Here is a 22,897-nt window from a genome sequence, read left to right as displayed (position 1 = left end):
ATTAGTGTGATGGTTACTGGGAAGAATGCTCCTTAAGCCCCGTACACACAGACCAAATGTCAACTTGCTCATTGAAAAACAGTCAACATTCGGCACATGTGTAAGGCACTCGGCCCAAAAGAAGCCAGCCATTTGGCCGGCTTCTTTCCGACGTGCATGCTGGAAAATCAGCAGCCGACCGGCTCCAGATCAGCGCTCTCAGCCAATGGCGGAGCACGCTGATCGGAGTGTTGAGTTTTTTGTTTTGTTTTTTTAACAAATAAAAAACGAGTAGTGTGTACCAGGCATTATACTTGTGGTCATTGAGAAAAGTTGGGACTTATCTGAAAGGCATATCTTGGAAATTTGGCAACCTCTGAAGGAACCCTAGTTTAGAAACCCTGATATAGAGTATGGTAATACAAATATATCTTTTGTTGTAAAAAAAATAAATAAGGGAACAGACATTTTTAAGATTATTTGAAAAATAATGATTACAAGAAAAGTAAAAAATCTTGATTTAAACTTCATCAGCAATCTTATATTGGCTGGGCAGAGGATCAGAAAAAGCTAAACAAGCAGAATCCACAAGCAAGTTCGTACCAATTTTTAGATGTATCGTAGAAAAGGTATATTTTGTATTAAAAAGCTATGCAATAATAACTTTGATGTGTATATTAGCCATTGTATTACTTTTTTATGTTGTGTTTCTGCCCCAATGAAGGTGTGGAGTATGGCTCACAAAATACTGTGGCTTTTATATACATTTTATGAAGAAACCTATCTTATGAACTTGAATATTACTGTGTGGTGCTTCATTCGTAGAGTTACCTGTTCTACAAAATGGACAGGCTCGATCCATGTAGTTGTCATGGGTTTTCCTTACACTCGGATAGAGTATGTGTATAAAGGTGGCAGAGATGGGATGCTAAAATTATGATTGAACAAAAATTTGCCTAGTGTAAAATGTAAATTCACGAGAAGTAAGTACAAGAGGTGATGGAGCACAGAATGCCCATCTCTGCACTGTTAAGATTTAAGTAAGAATATTCAGACCTCAAGATAAAGCTGCCTATTTTGTACTTGTTTCAGAGTTTGTGATATTTTTGTAATGGATGTTTTGATACTATACATGTACTTTGTAGACACTTATTGTTTAATTATTTTAAGAAGTCTTTTCTCCTTTTGAAATAAATTCTGTTCCTGAATAAACCTACATTTGTAAATCTTTTTTTCATGCACATAACGCATACTTAGCTAATTGTGGGCCTAACTACAGAATTATTATGCTGCTATGAGTCTTCTGTTTTAGTAAAGCAGGATTAATGAGATAATGGGGTTGGTTTACTAAAACTGGAGAGTGCAAAATCTGATGCAGCTCTGCATACAAATCAATCAGCTTCCAGTTTTTTTTTTCTCAAAGGTTAATTGACGTTAGAAGCTGATTGGCTCCCATGCACAGATGCACCAGATTTTGCACTCTACAGTTTTAGTAATTCAACCCCAATGTATCACAACAGGCCTGTGTTGACAGCATCAGGCTGGTGTCAATGGGCAAAAGCGGCTTGCTTTTGACATCAGTTTGAGGTGCTTCGTAGGTCATTCAGAATTAATTGTCAGGTTCTTCTGACCTGCTTTCAGCTGCTTTGCATTTATGTAGATTTGTATAGGAAAAGAGGCAGCTCTGACACATGCAAATGCATAACCTCTGAAACCTCAGTGTCTCTTCTATTTTGTCATTTATTTATACACTCACCAGACACTTTATTAGGTACACCTGTTTAATTGCTTGTTAACACAAATTCCTATACAGTCAATCTAATGCCAGCAACTCAATTCATTTAGTTGTGGTGAAGACGACCAAGCATCAGAATGGGGCAGAATAGGGAATTTACCGTATTTATCGGAGTATTGCGTGCTCCGGCGTATAGCGCGCACCCCTAAAGTGGACCCGCATTCCTATAAAAAAAAGATTTTAGTACTTACAGTTTTGGTGTCTTGCACGGTGGCCTCGTCGGGTCCGGCGTCCGTCTGCGGCTTCGGTGGTGTCCTCCTCGTCAGGTCCGGCATCCTTCTGCGGTGTCCTCCCTGCTCGATCTCCGCTTTTGAACCACTGTGCCAGCATATACCGAGCGCAGTACACTTGGGTATAGTCGGGCAGGCTGGGCTCCTCTCGCGGTCACGTCCTGTACGTCCAGGACGTGACCGCGAGAGGAGCCGAGCCTGCCCGACTATACCCGACTGTACTGCGCTCGGTATATGCCGGCGCAGTGGTTCAAACTCGGCGCGGGTATCGGCGTATATCGCGCACCCACGATTTTGCCCTGACATTCAGGGCAAAAAAGTGCACGGTATACGCCGATAAATACGGTAAGTAACTTTGACTATGGCATGGTTGTTGGTGCCAGACTGGCTGGTTAGAGTATTTAAAAAAAACTGGGATTTTCATACACAACCATCTCTAGGGTTTACAGAGAATGGTCAGAAAAAGAGAAAATATCCAGGTTGTGTGGATGAAAATGCCTGGTTGAGGTCAGAGGAGAATAGGCAGATTGGTTTGAGATGATAAAAAGGCAACAGTAACTTAAATAACTTGTTACAACCAAGGTATGCAGAATACCATCTCTGAATGCATAACACATCGAACCTTGAAGCAGGTGGGCTATGGCAGCAGGAGACCACACCGGGGGCCACTCCTGTGAGCTAAGAACAAGAAAATAAGGCTACAATTTGCACAGGCTCACCAAATTTGGACAGTGGAAGATTGGAAAAACGTTGCATGGTCTGATAAGTCTTGATTTTAGCTGCAACGTTCAGATGGTAGGATCAGAATTTGGTGTAAACAACATGAAAGCATGGATCCATCCTGCCTTGTATCAATAGTTCAGGCTGGTGGTGGTGTAATGGTGTGGGGAAATATATTCTTTGCACAATTTGGGCCCCTTAGTACCAATTGAGCATCGTTTAAATGCCACGGCCTACCTGAGTATTGCTGCTGACCATGTCCATCCCTTTATGACTACAGTGTACCCATCTTCTGATGTCTACTTCCAGCCGTATAATACACCATGTCACAAAGTTCAAATCATCTCACCACTAGTTTCTTGAACATGACAATGAGTTCACTGTTGGAAGAAATGGATGGCTGCACTCTGAGGTAAATGATAAGTCTCTTTAATGTAAAAATCCATAACATAAATGACACCACAGGACAAAAAAGCAGGTACAGGTCGACACATTTCACACAGCAAAGCTGCGCTTATTCATTAGTGAGTTCACTGTACTCCAATGGCCTCCACAGTCACCAGATATCAATTCAGTAGAGCACCTTTGGGATGTAGAGAGATTCACACCATGGATGTGCAGGCAGCAAATCTGAAGCAACTGTGTGATGCCATCATGTAAATTTGGACCAAAATCTCTGAGGAATGTTTCCAACTTGTTGAATCTATGCCACGAAGAATTAAGGCAGTTCTGAAGGGAAAAGGGGGTCCAACTCAGGACTAGCAAGGTGTACCTAATAAAGTGAACGGTGAGTGAATTGTCTTAACCTATTACCCAATACAAAATAAACTGCCCAGCCATTGCCTTCTGCAAAAAAGGCTGTACATTTTTAATAAAAATTCAAGCAAAAACAGTGCTCTAGCATAGATTTTATTTTAGTGATGAGGAACATTGTGAAACAAAAAAGTTTTTCGCACTTGAAATATGTGTATTCTGCTGTCATCCATACACTGTACCCTTCGTTCCATAGACTCGTGGTTTGAATATAGTGTGTTTAGAAGCATTATATGCTTTGTCAGGTCTGTTAAAACATCTGCAATTAAACAACAGATGAGGTATAATCTAATGTGTTAAAGATCTGATTACTGTCACCATGTATTAGTAGCATCAAAAATAAATATGAAATATTCAGTGGCTTAAAACAGCCAATTTCTAATAAATGAGCACTCCAGTGTGCCAGGCACTGCAGGATTATGCAGTAAATGTCTGGACTGGGCAAAGAAAAAATGTGCAATACGAGAAGCCGAGGATATTGATTCAGGCTACAGTACTAAAGTTAGCAATGCACTAGTAGAATTTTCTTCAAAATTTTACATTTAACCAATTCAATACCAGGCACTTTCATCCTCTTGCTGCCCAGGCCAATTTTCAGCTTTTAGTGCTGTCACACTTTGAATGACAATTGCGTGGTCATGCAACACTGTACCCAAATGAAACCTTTATATTTTTTTTGATACAAATAAAGCTTTATTTTGGTGATATTTTTTGCTAAACATTTTAAAAAAGCTGAATTTTTTTTTCTTGTTTTAAGATTTTGCAGCTAAGTCATTTTTCTTCTTCAATGATCTGCACTGATGAGGCTACACTGATGAGCACTGGTAAGACTGCACTGATGAGGCTGTCCTGATGTGAACTGATGAGGCGGCACTGATAAGCTGCAATGGTTGGCACTGATGGGGCCACACTGATTATCAAGGCACGGGAGGCGCGCACATGGGAAGACATCTATGGACATCCTACCAGAACTGCAAAGCCGTGCTGTAGCCATCTTTTGGCTATAGTGCAGTCGGGAACTAGTTAAAGCGGGAGTTCACCCAATTATGTTTTTTTTCTCTTCTCCCCTTAGATGGATGCTCGTTTTGTCTAGGGGAATCGGCTAGTTGTTTTAAAATATGAGCTGTACTTACCGTTTTCGAGATGCATCTTCTCCGTCGCTTCCGGGTATGGGTCTTCGGGAGCGGGCGTTCCTTCTTGATTGACAGTCTTCCGACGGTCGCATCCATCGCGTCACTAGTAACCGAAAGAAGCCGAACGTCGGTGCGGCTCTATACTGCGCCTGCGCACCGACGTTTGGCTTCTTTCGGAAAATCGTGACGCGATGGATGCGACCGTCCGAAGCCTCTCGGAAGACTGTCAATCAAAATAGGAACGCCCAGTCCCGCAGCCCATACCCGGAAGCGGCGGAGAAGATGCATCTCGTAAACGGTAAGTACGGATCATATTTTAAAACAACTAGCCGATTCCCCTAGACAAAACGAGCATCCATCTAAGGGGAAAAAGTGTCATGTGCGGGTGAACCTCCACTTTAAAGAATGTTTGCTTTATTTTCTTATGGATGATGGAGTCAAACCAATGTTTCCGTGACAAGAAAAATTAAAGGAACAGAATGGAAAATGTTCTCAAACAAAAACATTTGTGTTTTTTGTTTGGGAAATTACATTCATTTCAAAACTTGAATGTGAAGATGAAACAACATTTTAAAGTATTTTCAAACTACATTCAATTAGGTCATTGAATGTACCAAAAAAAATTGTGTGTATGTTTATATGAAAATCTACTAGTGTAAAGCCACCTCAAATTGCTAGCTCAGCATGTATACTAGAAGGTTTTATTTTACTCTGACTTTCCTCATCTGCATGCTTGTTCTGTGTCAGTGCCTGAAACAAACTGCACCCGGAGACAGCCAGAAAACGAATATTTTTTGGAAAGATTGAAGATAAATTCCAGGTATTGCAATTTTCATAGTTACATTTAGTCAGTTTGGTAAGAATGTATGTTCCAGAACTGTGTGATCCCTGTGGAAGTTGGAAATCACTGTAGTAGGCACCGCTACCACAATAATCACCAGTAGCTTCTGGATCCAATGCTGAGTGCCTGCCCTGCTGTTTACTGAACACAGGAGGTTTCCCACTTGGCACAAACACTATTTCAGGGAACACTTTGCATTCAATGAATACAAGATGTTCTCTGATTGGACAAGGCGGAGACTATGAAGTAACCTCTCCACATTGTTGAATCAGAAAATGCCCTGCATTCATTGAGAACAAGCAAATTGTTACTTGGATATCACCAATACCAAGCAATTGACCTCTTGTTCACAATACAGCTGGGCAGTCACTTGGCGCAGGACGCTGAAGCTAACGGACATCACTGTAGTAGCAGCGCATGCTTCATTGATTTTCAGCTTCCAAGGGGATCATATGCTCTTGGCAGGCTACTATTAAAACGAACTTTGCAAGGGCAAAGCACAGGTTCTCTTTAAAGTGGAGGTTCACCCAAAAACTTAATTTTTAACATTAGATTGATGCTCAGTTTGTCAAGGGGAATCGGGTGTTTTTTTTTTGAATCGAAGCAGTACTTACCGTTTTAGAGATAGATCTTCTCCGCCGCTTCCGGGTATGGGCTGCGGGACTGGGCGTTCCTATTTGATTGACAGGCTTTCGACAGGCTTCCGACGGTCGCATACATCGCGTCACGATTTTCCGAAAGTAGCCGAACGTTGGTGTGCAGGCGCCGTATAGAGCCGCACCGACTTTCGGCTACTCGTGACGCGATGTATGCGACCGTCGGAAGCCTTTTACCAATCAAATAGGAACGCCCAGTCCCGAAGACCATACCCAGAAGCGGCGGAGAAGTTCTCTCTCTAAAACGGTAAGTACTGCTTCGATTCTAAAAAAAACACACAATTCCCCTTGACAAAATGAGCCTCAATCTAATGTTAAAAATAGTTTTTCGGGTGAACTCCCGCTTTAAGGGTACAAAAGTGAAGAACAAATGTACAGGGTATCCCGATGAAAGAAACCAGTAGAGGACTAATGTACCACAGGAAGAAATTAGAACTTTCTAATAGAGAAGGTGAACAAACTAGTAGGGAACACTAAATACATGGCTATGTCAAGGAAAAAGAAGGAATGGAAAAAAGTAGAGGGAATCTATTTTTAAACCTATTGTTACATATCTAACAGAGACCTGGCTACTAACAAATGCTTCAACTTTTGATGAAGAAGATGGTTGGAAAATTGTTGGCCGAACAGTTCCTGCGTCCAATCAGATGCACACACTGTTTGGGTATTCTGACAGCTGCCGGAGAAAATACAATAGCCCACAGGAGGAGATTTTTCTATCCAAGTTGTTTGGCGTGGATGGAGAATCTATGTGAGTGTGGCTAGCCTTAGGTCGTACTTTGTATGTTGATGCAAAAGAAAAATTCCCCACATCCCTCTTCTCTGATTGCAGTTACAGTCATATGTATATAAACTTGTTGCAAAGAAAAATACTAACAGAGTAAGAATTTTTTTTTTAATATTTTAAGGTACGCTGTGTGAATGGAAACACGTAAATAAATAGTGGAAGTTTCTCAAATTTGACCACAAAAGTGAAGGTACATTTTAGAAAATAAAGTTAACATTATAGAGAGTATGTTATTCAATGTCCTTTTAAGATTTAAACCGGCACTAAAAGTGGAGTGAAGCATTGTCAGTGTACGGAATGGAAGCATAAATAATACAAGAATATGGCTGCTTGTACATATATAGGCCATTACCAATGATACCCAGAAAAATATATTTTTTTTTCATTATACTGAGCCTTGAAATAAGAAACTGTGAAAAGACTGTAACTGTCCTTTAACCACTTGACAACCGGGCCTATTTTGGCACTTCTCTCCTTCATGTAAAAATCACAATTTTGTTGCTAGAAAATTAATCAAAACCCCCAAACATTATATATATTTTTTTTAGTAGACATCCTAGGTAATAAAATGGCAGTCATTGCAATACTTTTTGTCACACCGTATTTGCGCAGCGGTCTTACAAGCGCACTTTTTTTGGGAAAAAATAATTTTTTTGAATTAAAAAATAAGACAACAATAATTTTTGCCCAATTTTTTTATATATTGTGAAAGATAATGTAACGCCGAGTAAAATGATACCCAACATGACACGCTTAAAAATTGCGCCCGCTCGTGGCATGGCGTCAAACTTTTACCCTTAAAAATCTCGATAGGCGACGTTTAAAAAATTCTACAGGTTGCATTTTTTGAGCTACAGAGTAGGTCTAGGGCTAGAATTATTGCTCTCGCTCCAACGATCGCGGCGATACCTCACTTGTGTGGTTTGAACACCGTTTTCATATGCGGGCGCTACTCGCGTATGCGTTCGCTTCTGTGCGCGAGCTCGTCGGGACGGGGCGTTTTTAAAAAAAAAAATTTTTGTTTTCTTATTTATTTTTATTTATTTTTATAATTTTTTACACTGAAATAAAAAAAATAAAAAAATTATCACTTTTATTCCTATTACAAGGAATGTAAACATCCCTTGTAATAGAAAAAAGCATGACAGGTCCTCTTAAATATGAGATCTGGGGTCAAAAAGACCTCACATCTCATATTTAGGCTTAAATGCAAAAAAAGAAAAAAAAATCTAACTGTCATTTTTTCAAATGACAGAAAAAAAAATGTTGCTTTAAGACGCTGGGCGGGACTGACGTTTTGACGTCACTTCCGCCCAGCAGAGATATGGGGACGGGTGGGGGTGATTTTTCCCACGCATTTTTCCCACACAGGTGCCGAACGGACCCGATCGCCTCCGCCGCTACCGACGGCTCCGGTAAGCGGCGGAGGGCGCAGGAGAGCGGCGGGAGGGGGAGCCCTCTCCCGCCACCGATAACGGCGATCTCGCGGCGAATCCTCCGCGGAGACCGCCGTTATCGTTTACAGGACCGTTGGCACTAAAGATGGATACCTCGGTTGTGGCAGCAGCTGCTGCCGTTACCGAGATATCCATCTTTAAAGTGCGGCCGTTAGTAGACGTAAGGCGGTTGTTAAGTGGTTAAAGAATTAGTCCTTCTAACAATGACTTTAAAGGTGTAGGCTTAAAGCTAGTTTATAAATATTTTTCCCTCTAGTTTTAGGCTTCATGTACACGGGACACTTTTACAACTGCTCCTGAACGATTTAACTTGACAGATAGTAACCCATGTTTAAAACGTCTGTTTTGTCGCGTTTACTTGTGTTTAGTGACGTTTTGCTGGATTTGCGTTTAGAAGCGGTTACATTTTTTTTTTAACATGGCCAAAAACGCCTATAAACTAAACGCAGGTTACCGCGTTTAGCGTCTGAAACTTCGGCGTCTGGACTATTTTTTTTGCCTTAAAAAAGGCCTATAAACGCAGGTGCCTAAAAACAACAGTAAACGAACCTGTGTACATGTACCCATAAGACAGTGTTTCTCAATTCCAGTCCTCAGGCGCCCCTAACAGGTCAGGTTTTCAGGATTTCCATTATTTTGCACAGGTGATTTGATCAGTTTCACTGCCTTAGTAATCACCACAGCCTTTTCATCTGAGGGAAATCCTGAAAACCTGACCTGTTGGGGGGGCCTGAGGACTGGAATTGAGAAACACTGCCATAAGATAACATTGAATGAGTTCAGGGGCAGTTGAAAAAAGTGTCCAACTGCCTCTGAACGTCCGTTTAGCAACAGCAATGTACATGGGGCCTTAGTGACCCAACTTACCTATAATGAAGTAATCCCAGGGCAGATCCGCCCTATCGGCTCACTATGCAAGCTGCTTAGGGCCCCGCAAAGTTGCGGAGGGCCCCGCAAATTACTAGAGGCCCCGCCTGGTGAGAAGTCATTTTCGGCCCCTCAACTCGCTGGCTGCATGGGAGAGGAGGTAAGAAGACAGCATCCCCCGCTTCTCACTTTAATGTAAGATGTAATTTCCGACAGCACCTGCTCACTTTAATCACTGTCGGCAGCCCCCCCCCCCCCCGCTTCTTAACTGTAATGTACAATGCACGCAGGGTGCCTTGTCCTCTTCCTGTCTATGACTTTCCAGCTCAGAGAGGGTTTGCAGGCTGGGGTCTCCAGACTGAACTCAACAGAGGAGACTCCTGACAGGGACCTCCTTCCTCCTCCCTTCTCATCATCCATTGAGAAAGCCTGTGTATAGCATTCACTGCATGTAACAGGATCTGTTAAATGACAGGATTCTTTCTCCCCTTTCACAGATTGAGTAACATGCAATGTAGTCTATACACAGGTCAATAGATGAGAGAGGAGGAGCTAATTCAGTTCAGGCTGGAGACTGAACCTATTAACCTCCACAGTGCCGGAAATTCAATGCCAGGAAGGGGACCAGGCACCCTGCACAAAAGATTTCTATAGAATCCAGCAGCCTGCACAATGTGGGAAATACTTCTTTACAGGTAGGTAAGGTCACTAACGCTTTGGGGAACAAAATAGCTACATTTTAGCTTTAAATTGTTCCTGACTTTTTATATTATCGTCTCCTGCGGCAAAATCTTGAGATCCCAAGTCCATCTTCACAGGCTATCCTGTGAGGAAACCTCATTGATGTTTTTGTAGGCGCCCTCTATTGTACCTTGCAGAGTGCAGGAGACCACAGGGGCTGGTTCAGACTAGTCACATCCACCCATGAGCTTGGATGGACATAAAATCATTTTGTCATGCTACTAAGCCCATGGAATGCAGTATGATTTTTTCAGTGTGGTACTTGTTTGTTTCAAATATTAAAAAAGTAGCAACAAAAGGCATGTGTCATGTATCACTTAACTACATACCATGCAGGCAGTTGCGTGCCCTACACTACTATTTACCTGTATGCTGTGACATATGCTCTTGTATACTGTATGCTACCTACTTTTCTCTTCATTTATTCAATAAAACGTTATTTGAGAAAAAAAAGTAGCAACAGTTTTCAACTCTTAACTACAGAACTGTGTCTAGACATCATTTAAACACACATTTTGCCGTGCTTAGAGCAGCCTTACTCCCAAAACTTTAAAATTACAAATTAAAAGACAAAAATTAACACAATTTTACCTCTAAAGCTCTAGTTTCCTTTTTTAATGGTACAAATTTCAATAAAGGTCCAATTTAAAACAGGGGAATTCCTATTAAAATATGATAAATAAGAATAAATAAATTATATCTAATGAAACCAGTTGTTCCATCTTTAATAAATAATGTGGCATATACAAGAGAGATTTTCAAGTCTGCAGAGTTTTAATCACAGTATACATAGCTCCCAACTGTCCCTGATTTGGAGCAATGTCCCTCTTTGCCTCTCTTTTGTTCCTCATTTTGGTCTGATCTATATAGTTGTACATAAAATGCAATTTTTATCTTTCAAAAAGTGTTTCCCAGTGATAATCCAAATTCTAAATTGCTTCATTTGTCAATTTTAAAAGCCAATATAAATGAATAGGAGTGGTAAAAAGGTTAATTCTCATTTAAGGGGTGTGTCAGGGGTGTGTGTCCTATGCCTACATATGTTTGCAAGTAGGTGTCCCTAATTCCAATCTCAAACTGTGGGGGGGTATGCAGTATGTGGTCTAGCAGGAATCTATATGAACTGACCCCATGTACTACTAGTACCCAGTGCACAGCTTCTCCGCTTTCACTGTATTTATACAGCACCACCTGCTGGTAAAATTGTAGACTGCACCTCATTCACTGAGACATGTTAGGACCATCTACAAGCGATATTATTTTTGGGCAGGATTCAGTTGCAATTCAGACAGGGCTTCTAATCATCAAAAATGGGCTGTGCTTTTTAAAAAAAAATGCTATTTAAGGGTATCTATAAAAATAGTAAAAAGACTCCTCATATTTTTTCCTGTATATAAGACACTCAATTGAAATTTTAGGGCTTGAAAATGTATTTGGTGACTTCATAGAGCAGACAGTTCTCTGTCAGTTACCATAATGCTGCTGCCCGCGGAGCAATATTGACCTGTCAAAAGCATCGTACACACGATCCAACTTTATGGCCATAATTGTCTGACGGACGTGTTGTGTTGGATAATCCGACCGTGTGTATGCTCCATCAGACAATTATTGCTGAATTAACAACAAAAATTGTCTGTTCATGCTCACCAATTGTTGGGCAATAAATCTGTTACGACAAGTTTATCCGATCATGTGTACGCAAGTCTGTCCAACTAAAATCCAAAGTACAAACACGCATGCTCCGAACCAATGTTAAACGTCATGCCAACGATAGCAGAAGTTGCCCAAAGGGTGGCGGTAAAGAGCTGAAAAAAAACGTGGTTTGGTGAATGTTGGCTAAAATGTTTGTGCCGTGTGTATGCAGAACAATTTCATGGCCAACGCCCTTCGGACCAAAATCCACAAAAAAGTTGGTTGGTCCGATCGTGTGTACGAGGCTTTAATCTTGATCTTGTGATTGGTATTCAGAAAGCACTATAGCAAGAGAAAACCAGACAACTAGTATTTTTTTAAACATATTTATCTCAGTACTGGTTTCTATAAAAAATACATTTTACTTGGGTATCTCTGAATGATCTTCCTGCTCATGAGGGACGTCTTGTTGGAAACCTGTCTGAATTGCTACACTATGGGCTAGATTCAGCAAGAATTTACGCCGGCGTATCTATAGATACGCCGCGTAAATTCAAAGCTGCGGCGGCGTATCTTCTTTCTGTATTCAGATTTGCATATTTACGCTGGCCGCTAGGTAGCGCTGCCGTCGAATTCAGCGTAGAATATGCAAATGAGCTGGATACGCCGATTCAGAAACGTACGTGCGCCCGGCGGATTTTTTTACGTTGTTTGCGTAAGGCTTTTTCCGGCGTAACGTTACTCCTGCTATATGAGGCCTAGTCAATGTTAAGTATGGACGTCGTTCCCGCGTCGAATTTTGAAAATGTTACGGCGTTTGCGTAAGTCGTTCGCGAATCGGGCTTTGCGTAAATTACGTTCACGTCAAAAGCATTGACTATTTGCAACGTGATTAGGAGCATGCGCACTGGGATACGTTCACGGCCGGCGCATGAGCCGTTCGTGAGAAATTTAATTTACGTGGGGTCATGTTTTATTTGCATAAAACACGCCCACCTCTTGACAATTTGTATTCGGCGCGCTTACGCTACGCCGCCGCAACTTACGGAGCAAGTGCTTTGTGAATACTGCACTTGCCCGTCTAAGTTGCGGAGGCGTAGCGTAAATAGGATACGCTACGCCAGCATAAACTTACGTTCCCCTACGTGAATCTAGCCCTATGGTGTCAGAAAACCTCAGTTATAAAATTTAGGTGGACATTCAATTGTGGTATTGCTGATATACTGATTTCATTGAAAGCTGGACATATTGGCCCGGATTCACAAAGCACTTGCGCCGACGTATCTCAAGATACGCCGCGTAAATGCAAATGTGTGCCGTCGTATCTGTGCGCCGGCGCAGCGTGGGTGCAAATTTAGGCTGGACGCATGTGGCGCTCCCATTGATTTTCTATTCAGATATGCAAATGAGGGAAATACGGCGATTCACGAACGTACGTGCGCCCCAGGCTACGCGATGTGCGCGTAAGTTGTACGTCCGGCGTAAAGTTAAGCCCCATAAAGGAGGTGTAACCCAGCAGCAGACATGCAAAGGTCTGCACCAGGGAACACAAGCCGGCGTATTTTACAGAGTTTACGTTGGACATGTGTGTGGCTAGGTGTAGGTTACGTTCACGCCGTAGGCAGTGATCTGGCGTATTTTAGGCAGTTGTTCCGACATGGTTATGAGCATGCGCAGAGGGATGCGTCCTCGTCTCAGCGCATGCGCAGTTGGTGATACTTATCTGTCTGGCGCTCGGCCCATCATTTGCATGGGGTCACGCCTCATTTGCATGGCTCACACCCACTTCCACCTACGCCGACTTACGCCTTCGAAACCCAGTGCAGTTTTGGCAGCACTGGCTTTGTGAATTCCATGCTTGCCTCTCTGCGCTGCGTCGGCATAGCGTATATTATTTGCGCTACAGCGGCGTAATGTGCGCCTGCTGTCTGTGAATCCGGGCCATTGTGTCTTTTAAGTACCTCTGTATGTAGTATCTTGAAAACAGATTCCTACAACAAATCCATGTGCCACCTGCTGGTAATATCTGCTATTGCAGTGTGACCCTAAAATTCAACAGATTTGAGAACTATGGTATGGCTTTGCTTGGCCTACACTCCAAAAAATTTTGGAAACAGCATTCTGTCATTGCTTGCAAACAACCATGCAAGGTAGAAACCCCTCCGTGTTAATAGTGGCATGACCCCCAATCAAATAGAGGATTTGTGTGGTTTCTTGTTACGTCCCTCTAACCATATGTGCAGGTCTAACCAAGTTCATTCATCCAAGAAGTTCCATCAAGCTAATGTACAGTGATGGCAGGGAACGGGCTCTTCTATACATATCCTTTACACTATATTTCATAATAGACTATTAAATGTCTTGTTTTATGTCAGGTAATTATACTTTTACAATAATCTGACAAAATTATTTGTTTTAACATTCTGCTGGTGGTTTACTTGATAAAATAATGAAATCTCATGGGTCCATTAATTATGATATAAAAATACTGACTATTAAATCTGAACTCCAGGCATATATAAAAAAAATCTATTATTTTCCAGTTTTGTATTAATTTAAAATGATCATTAAATTTCATTACATATGACTAGTAAATGTACCTGAATGTGTATTTATATCATCTTCCTGTAATCTCTTATACAGCAGCATTCACACTGGGAGATAAAGGGCTATCAATCAGGTTCTGCTGCAGTCCCTCTAACACTGTAAACATGGTTACAGGAGGGAAGAGAACTGCGATTACCTCATCATTGTGTTCCTGCTCCTTCTTTGTACAGTCACAGGCTAAGACAGATTGTTGAAGGAAATTAGAAATCCTTTGGCAGGGGAAACAGTTCCCATTTATGGCATTTACGTGTCCTTTGTTTGCCTGGAGTTCAGCTTTAAGCCTTTTCTAGCCAAAAGACAGCTATAATACATTTCCCTTTGCAGGAGGCAGCATATATTTTACAACATGGAAAGCTCTAATGCACTTTGTCTGGGTCCTTTTTGGCAGTAAAAGAACTTCACAGTTATTTATAAAGTTGATCCTGTTTATTGGCACTATGGTTATGAAATTAAATAGGTCTTTGCACAGTGACACCGTGTGCGCGTAGCTGGTGAATATTCTGCAGAGTGAGAAAAAAAACAAAAAAAAAGATCCATCGGTGAGATCTACAGTGACTGCAATGATGCTGGGGGATCAATCCAGGGCAAGAAGCGGCTGGGTGTTCTCATTATCTCTGCGGTCCGCGTGCACCAGCGTGCCAGGCTCTACCACTGACTGGGACCTGCAATGAGAATGAAGTGTAATAGTCACTAAAAATACACCAAGACACGGACATTGGACTTTTAGAAAGAAAAGTGTCTTTAAAAAAAAAAATAGAAATACTATAAGGCAAATATACTGCGCACTGAAAGTGCACCTGCTCCAGAGCTTAGTAAATGAGGTAAAAAAATACTCACACATATATGGAAAGTAAGAAAATAAAAAACAGCATTTTTGCTTGCACATGATTGGATGATAGAAATCAGCAGAGCTTCCCCTCAGATCTAGAACAACTGCACTTGCAGTGCACAGTACATTTGCCTTTAGTAAATCAACCACTGTATCTCATAAGAATAAGTAATGCCACGTACACACGATCGGTTCATCCGATGAAAACGGACCGATGGATTTTTTCATCAGATATCTGATGAAGCTGACTTTCATCAGTCTTGCCTACACACCATCAGTTAAACATCTTGATTCTGAACATGCGTGGATTTTTGACCGATGAATTTCCCCACAGACGATCGTTTTTTTCTATCGGTTTTTTAACCATCAGAAAATTTTAAAACAGGTTCTATTTTTTTTTCACCGATGGGGCCCACACACGATCAGTTTGTCCGATGTAAACATCGGACCGTTTTCATCAGACGAACCGATCATGTGTACAGGGCATTAGACTATATCTCTGTGGACCCCCAATCAAAACCTAGGCTAACCCTTTGACCACATCGGCATCTTCCCTCCCCCCCCCCCCCTTCCCCCCATATTCCACAACAATCCAGATCCATTCATCTATAGGCTTGTCCAGGGCTATTCCTACTACAAAACAAGTGAGGAGACCTAAAGGGCAAAGAAAATTATTCACTTGCCCTGAGCCCCCCCCCCCCCCCCCCCCCCCCACCATGGCAGCATATGCTCATTTTTCCTTCACTATTCCACCACTCTGTTTATAACCAAGAACCAAAAGAAATATATTTGTGTTCAAAATAATAGCAGTCAGGCCTCGAAGGTATTTATTGTTCCAACTTTATATGGCCTACCGGGCAGTCTTAATTTCCTCTGATTTACCCTCCAAGATTTATATTATTTTGTTGTATTTGCCATTACATGTTTTATTAGCAATCTGCTATGTATCGCTCCTAGGGGCTATATGTCTTATTGAAAAGCGTATATGATGACTGTAATCCTAACTGAAATATTAATACAAATTTATTGAAAGTAAAATAATAGCAGTCTAACATCACTAACCAGACCAATCACTGTTTTTGGTATAAATTATATTTCTACATGGCAAATAATTTATTAGTAGGTGTAGTAGAGTAATAGAAAACCGACAGACCCAACAGTCATGACATGCATGCTGCTTATTTGGTGTAATTGAATCATTAATTGAAAGGGGCGTGTTTAAAATAATAGCAGAAAATTGTGAAAATTAAAAAAAATGTAATTGAACGAGAAAAAAAATAAAATAATAATAATAATAATAGCAGTGTGGAGTTCAATTAGTGAGGCCATTCAGTCTGTGAAAAAACAGGTGGCCCTTATTTAAAGGCGAAGGCAGCAAATGTTGTACATGCTGGGTATAGTGCATTTCTCTCTGAGTAAAATGGGTTGTTCAAGACATTGTTTAGAAGAACAGCGTACTTTGATTAGAAAGTTGATTGGAGAGGGGAAAACATCTAAAGAAGTGCAGAAACTGATAGGCTGCAATGGGCACAGTGGTAATGTTTGTAATGGGCACAGTGATGTTTGTAATGGGCACAGTGGTCAATTTTTGACCCTCTTATCCACTTACAGTAGCTGATCTTAGATAAGGTCATTTGGAAAAGAAAAGGGGTTACTATAGGCTGCACTTAAATGATCCTGATCCCAAAAATTTATAAACTCAAGAGGTAATATCAAAGAGTTTATTCTGATAATAATTTAATCAGTTGGATCACATTGAATATCACATCACAATTAAAAAGGCATGGTGTTGGGTACATCAAACCATGAGCACACATAACATACAGGACATACAGTAGACAAACATTAACACATGACGCTGTCCGGACTCTGTCGGGGTCAGTCATTGGTTTTAGTCACTATGAACAATTATGGTAGGTAGTGGGGTGTATGATGTTCAATACTAGATTGACATGGGACTGCCAATTGTGGCCCTAATAGTATACTAACCAATGACTGATCCCTAAGGGATAGAGGAAGGAGGGGGGGTGTGTGAGAGGGAAACGGGGGGGGGGGGGAAGTATCGGGATTGAGGCGATGATGTTGCAACCGGTATCACTAGACTGGAGAATTACCGGGCAGGCCGATTGTGTCGGCCTGCCAGGGACCCTTGGAACGCATGGGACGATACTTGGACCTTATGCTCAAGGAGATGGTGACCGATCTTAAGTCCTTTGTACAAGATACACAACACGTACTGGCAAAATTGGATGCTCTAGGCACCTGTCAGCAACCTGAGGGTTGCCTATTGGTTGGTATAGATGTAGAGTCATTATATACCTCGATACCCCACGACACTGGCATTCGGGCAGTTGGGACCTTCTTGGATAGCACCTATCCCCTTTCAGGAACACAAAACGAGTTCATTACTGATCTATTAGAGTTTGCTTTAATGAACAACTATTTCCAATTCACGGGAAACTTTTACCGACAAATAAGAGGTACCTCGATGGGTGCGGCCTGGGCACCGGCCTATGCCTGCCTACATCTAGGCCTCTGGGAAGAAGAAGATGTTTATACCTCGTCTATGTACAGCCACCATGTACTCACCTGGTGGCGGTACATAGACGATGTCTTAATGATATGGAAAGGAGACACCGAATCACTGCATCAATTCATGACCGAGCTTAATCGGAACGGACGCAACATTCATTTAACTTATACAGTCAATCCCGAACATCTATCCTTTCTCGACTTACTAATCACCCTAAAAGAGGGTAAACTGAGTACCTGTACCTTTCGTAAAAATACCGCGGCCAACACCCTCCTATATGCCACCAGCCACCATCCACACTGGCTCAAAAACGGTATTCCGGTAGGCCAATTTATGCGTATAAAACGCAACTGCTCCAACATCTCCGATTACCGTCGCGAAAGTCACGACCTGTATACGCGATTCCGCGAACGGGGTTATTCGCATGGTCAAATTAAAAAAGCCAGAAAACGTGCGGCCATCAGAGATCGTGTGGACCTGTTGACCAAAAAGAGATCATTGGATCAACCTGGCATGAATTCAAATGAGCCCATTAGAATAATAACTCCATATGGCTCACAGTGGAATTCAGTTCGAACTACCCTGGAGAAACACTGGGGCATTCTAACTAATGCTCCAGGCCTTTCGAAAATAGTCAGTGCTGTGCCCAAATTAGTGGCACGACGTGCCCATAGTCTTGGTGACATCCTAATCAAATCAGAATTTGTAAAAGAACCCAATGCCACGTGGCTATCCGACTATCCTAGATCTGTGGGCATGTTCCCCTGCAATAAGTGTCAGATATGCCCTTATGTCGATCGTACATCCTCTTTTCAGGATGCCCACGGACAATGTGATTTTGAGATCAGGGACCTGATAAATTGTTCGACAACCAGAGTAATTTATTTAATCACCTGTCCCTGTCCCAAAATATACGTGGGAAAAACGAAACGTGCCCTGAAAGTTCGGATAGGTGAGCACTTACGTGAAATTAACGAAAAACAAAAAACCCCTGAAAAACCACTCGCCAAGCATTTTGCTGAACACCACAACAGATGCTCCAAGGGCATGACTGTGAAGGGAATTTATGCCCTCAAATTACCCGGCAGACGAGGTGACTTTGACCGTATCCTCCAACAAAAGGAGAAGTGGTGGGTATATCGTCTCAAATCACTCGTTCCCGTTGGCTTGAACACTGAATTAAACTTACAAGTCTTTCTAAACTCATAGGAAAACCTTGATCATGTCCCTATTCACCCCATGAGATATAAACAGTGATGCACCTTGGGACATCTTGCATACTATTAAGTTTACCTCGGCTATTCCCACCTCCTTTAATCATAACATCTTTGATACATGATTGTCAATGCCCAAAACAAACATCTCACACTATCTCAAGTTAAGCCTTCATGACTGTCAGGTTACCCATACAATTCAAATCGTACCTAAATTTATGACATCTATTCAAATGTACTATTGCTCCCACTCGCTCCCGGAAGTCAGTGATTCTCACTGCCATAGATCTAGATGAAGCGATTGAGATATGAGTGTCACATGAGGAAATGGTTACTTTAATTTTTGGGTAGTACATAAAATATCCTGATGATGAATGTTATTTGGTCAGCCGACAAATATTTGTTTCTCTCCCCCCACCCCTTTTCATCTTTTCCTCACCTTCGTCCCTGCTGTGCACTCACTTCCCTTCCCCCACTGTGTTCTTACTTCCAAAATTGAACACCGTCTTTCAAAATGAGCTATACTAAATGAAGAAAAAGAAAAACGAGCATGCAAATAAATCAACCTTTTTGGGAAATTCAAAGTAATTTACTTTGCTTAATCTCCATGACCACCGTAGCATCGGGTATTCCATGCAGCGAATTAACGTCAGCACGCACTGTTTGGTGTCAGTATCAGCTGTGGATTGCCTATAAAAACATCCAGCAGCTGACATCCCATTACGTCCAGGAAGAAGCTACGCCATTGGCTACGGCGAAACGCGTCGACGTCATCACCAGACGCTGCCCATGTGACCTGTCTATGTGATCCAATTCAAATCAGGAAGGAACACGGAGGAACGTGAGACGGAGACGGCGATTGCGGCGTTACACCGGGCTACTTAGCCCATGCTCTGGATACGGGGTAATCTAACTCCTGCCCCAATTGATTCACTGTGGCCGAGTTATCTGTATTCTCGGATGCATCACTTGTGACAACCAACCAGAGGTTTGCATATACTGGACTCATTATCACTCTGATCATTCCACAGAATGAATGAAGCTTAACAAAGGTCTGTAACCAACTTTTATTTTTGATGCTATTACTTGGAGATATTTGGATGACTATACCCTCCGAATTTTCATTAACAATCCAATCCGCTAGTGTCAAGATACATTTGGGGACTCAGCTGCTTCAATTTGATAAGCAACATAATTCATATGACTCCTGGTTATTAAGTCATACTAACCACCATATCTTGACATGCAGCAGTACTGTTATGGCACCGCTTATCTAGGGTGAAAATATTCATAATTTGTGGTGTGAGACCTACACACACCCCTATTACTTACACTATCTAAACTAATATATCTGTGCATTTCCAGATATTGAATGCTCTTATCATTGATAGCTCACTGTGCACTGCATCAATGTCATTCAAAATTATTGAATAATTACCCTGATTGCCAAGGCCATACAGTACACATCCTTATTTCAGACCAAGTGAATAACCATTCATCCGAATGATCATCGATTCATTACCATCTAATATGGACTGAGAACCTTGGGACAAGGTACATCACTGCACCCTTCACGTGAGGAAGCTACTCCGTCATTAACGACGAACTTATGTATAAGCCCTTTACCTAATTCTCCAGTCTAGTGATACCGGTTGCAACATCATCGCCTCAATCCCCATACTTCCCCCCCCCCCCCGTTTCCCTCTCACACACCCCCCCTCCTTCCTCTATCCCTTAGGGATCAGTCATTGGTTAGTATACTATTAGGGCCACAATTGGCAGTCCCATGTCAATCTAGTATTGAACATCATACACCCCACTACCTACCATAATTGTTCATAGTGACTAAAACCAATGACTGACCCCGACAGAGTCCGGACAGCGTCATGTGTTAATGTTTGTCTACTGTATGTCCTGTATGTTATGTGTGCTCATGGTTTGATGTACCCAACACCATGCCTTTTTAATTGTGATGTGATATTCAATGTGATCCAACTGATTAAATTATTATCAGAATAAACTCTTTGATATTACCTCTTGAGTTTATACATTTTTGGGATCAGGATCATTTAAGTGCAGCCTATAGTAACCCCTTTTCTTTTCCAAATGACCTTATCTAAGATCAATTTCCATCTTCCCTTACCCCTGATCTTTACCACCTGCTAATTTTGATATATGCTATGGTTACGGCCCCACTTCCATCATTGATGAGAGATCCCACACATACCCATCAAAATACTAATCAGACTTGCCTTTTCCCTATCCCTCTCCCCTTCCTTCCCCTTAAATGTCTATACACTTACAGTAGCTGCTGTATTTCTCACCCTAGGCTTATATTCGAGTCAATAAGTTTTCCCATTTTTTGTGGTAAAATTAGGTACCTCGGCTTATACTTGGGTCGGCTTATACTCGAGTATATACGGTAATAACTAATTTAAACATTTTTTTTGCTCTTGAACAAAATATGATAAATATAGTGTAGCGCAACCAAAAACGTATGAATAAAGTCCAAAATATTTCACCAGGTGAGGTCCATAGCGTGCGAACTCGGGAGGAGGTCTGTCTTGCCCAGGAACACCAGGAGGAGGAAGGGTTTCCCTGATGCATGCTGAAAGATATTACTAAAGGCGTGTGTGACTCTGTAGTGGGGTCAACATTGGGGGGTGAGCAGGCAGCTAGAGGTGGTAGTCACTGGATTTCAAAGAACTGTCACTGGAAGTTGCACTACGGTTAATTTTGTCAAATATTTGGACTTGATTTATGAGTTTTTAGTTGCGCTACATTATATTATACTTTGTTTATTACTTATTGAGAGTCACAAGTAAATACACTCTGATGCCCTGTACACACGGTCAGAATTTCCGATGGGTGCTTTTTAACAGATATTCTGACCGTGTGTATGCCCAATCTGACTTTTTCCTTCCAAAATTCCGACTGCAAAAATTCCTATCGGAAAATCCATTTGTCTGTATGGAATTCTGACGCACTAAAAAACGCGCATGCTCAGAATCAAGTTGACGCATGCTCGGAGGCATTGAACTTAATTTTTCTCAGCTCGTCGTTGTGTTGTACGTCAACAGGTTCTTGATGGTTGGAATTTGGTGTGACCGTGTGTATGCAAGACAGCTTGAGTGGAATTCCGTCGGAAAAACCATCCGAGTTTATTCTGACGGAAAAAACGGTCGTGTGTACAGGGCATAAGTGGTGTGGGCAGCAATGACATCAAGCCTATTAGTGGGCCATTGATTATTTTATTTTTATTTTCACAATCACATTGTTTATTGCGCCGATTATATATTTTTTTTAAAAAAATTTTGTTCATGTTTTGATTTGGAATAGACTGTGCAGTGTTCCCAATGCATTTGCGTCCATGGAAATAAAAGTTATTATAAGGATTTTGAGCTTTACTCACTTTTTTAAACACACTGCTATTATTTTTTTAACACAACTGTAATTAGTAATCCTGTTATGGAGAACATGGGTGGAACTCATTCCATGTGACATCACTGTCACCAAGAAGTGTATAGCCCTGTGTAAGTTATGACTCCAGCAACTCAGAGCTTTATTTGGTTCCTGGCGGTTGAACAGATTGACAGGGGGCATAGGAAGGTGTGTGTGTGTGTGACTGTGGTGGTCTGCAAAGCCTATTGCTTTATCCTGCACATGCAAAAAGCGCAGGTTTACTTTAAGTCCCCCTTAGAAAAGACTACGGGCTAGATTCAGCAATGATTTACGCCGGCGTATCCATAGATACGCTGCGTAAATTCAAATCTGCGCCGGCGTATCTTCTTTCTGTATTCAGAAAGCAAGATACGCCGACATTAGCCTAAGATACGACTGGCATAAGTCTCTTACGCCATCGTATCTTAGGGTGCATTCTTACGCTGGCCGCTAGGTGGCGCTTCCGTCGTTTTCGGCGTAGAGTATGCAAATTACCTAGTTACGCCGATTCACAAACATACGTGCGCCCGGCGGTAGTTTTTTTTACGTTGTTTGCGTAAGGCTTTTTCGGCGTAACGTTGCTCCTACTATTAGGTGACGCAGCCAATGTTAAGTATGGACG

At 41.7% G+C, this 22,897-nt stretch overlaps 1 protein-coding gene across 1 annotated transcript in view; it reads right to left on the bottom strand.

The window, feature by feature from the left end:
• Positions 1-14,665: 14,665 nt before the first annotated feature.
• CLVS1 (clavesin 1) overlaps positions 14,666-22,897 on the bottom strand; it is a 162,777-nt gene continuing 154,545 nt past the window's right edge. Inside the window, exon 6 of the mRNA XM_040354259.1 lies at positions 14,666-14,920. Coding sequence (XP_040210193.1) covers positions 14,833-14,920 — 88 coding nt within the window. The 3' untranslated portion in view covers positions 14,666-14,832. The remainder of the gene's footprint in view (positions 14,921-22,897) is intronic.

Source organism: Rana temporaria, chromosome 5, assembly GCF_905171775.1.
Source record: "Rana temporaria chromosome 5, aRanTem1.1, whole genome shotgun sequence".
NCBI classification, from domain to species: domain Eukaryota; kingdom Metazoa; phylum Chordata; class Amphibia; order Anura; family Ranidae; genus Rana; species Rana temporaria.
This window is presented reverse-complemented; position numbering and strand designations above follow the sequence as displayed.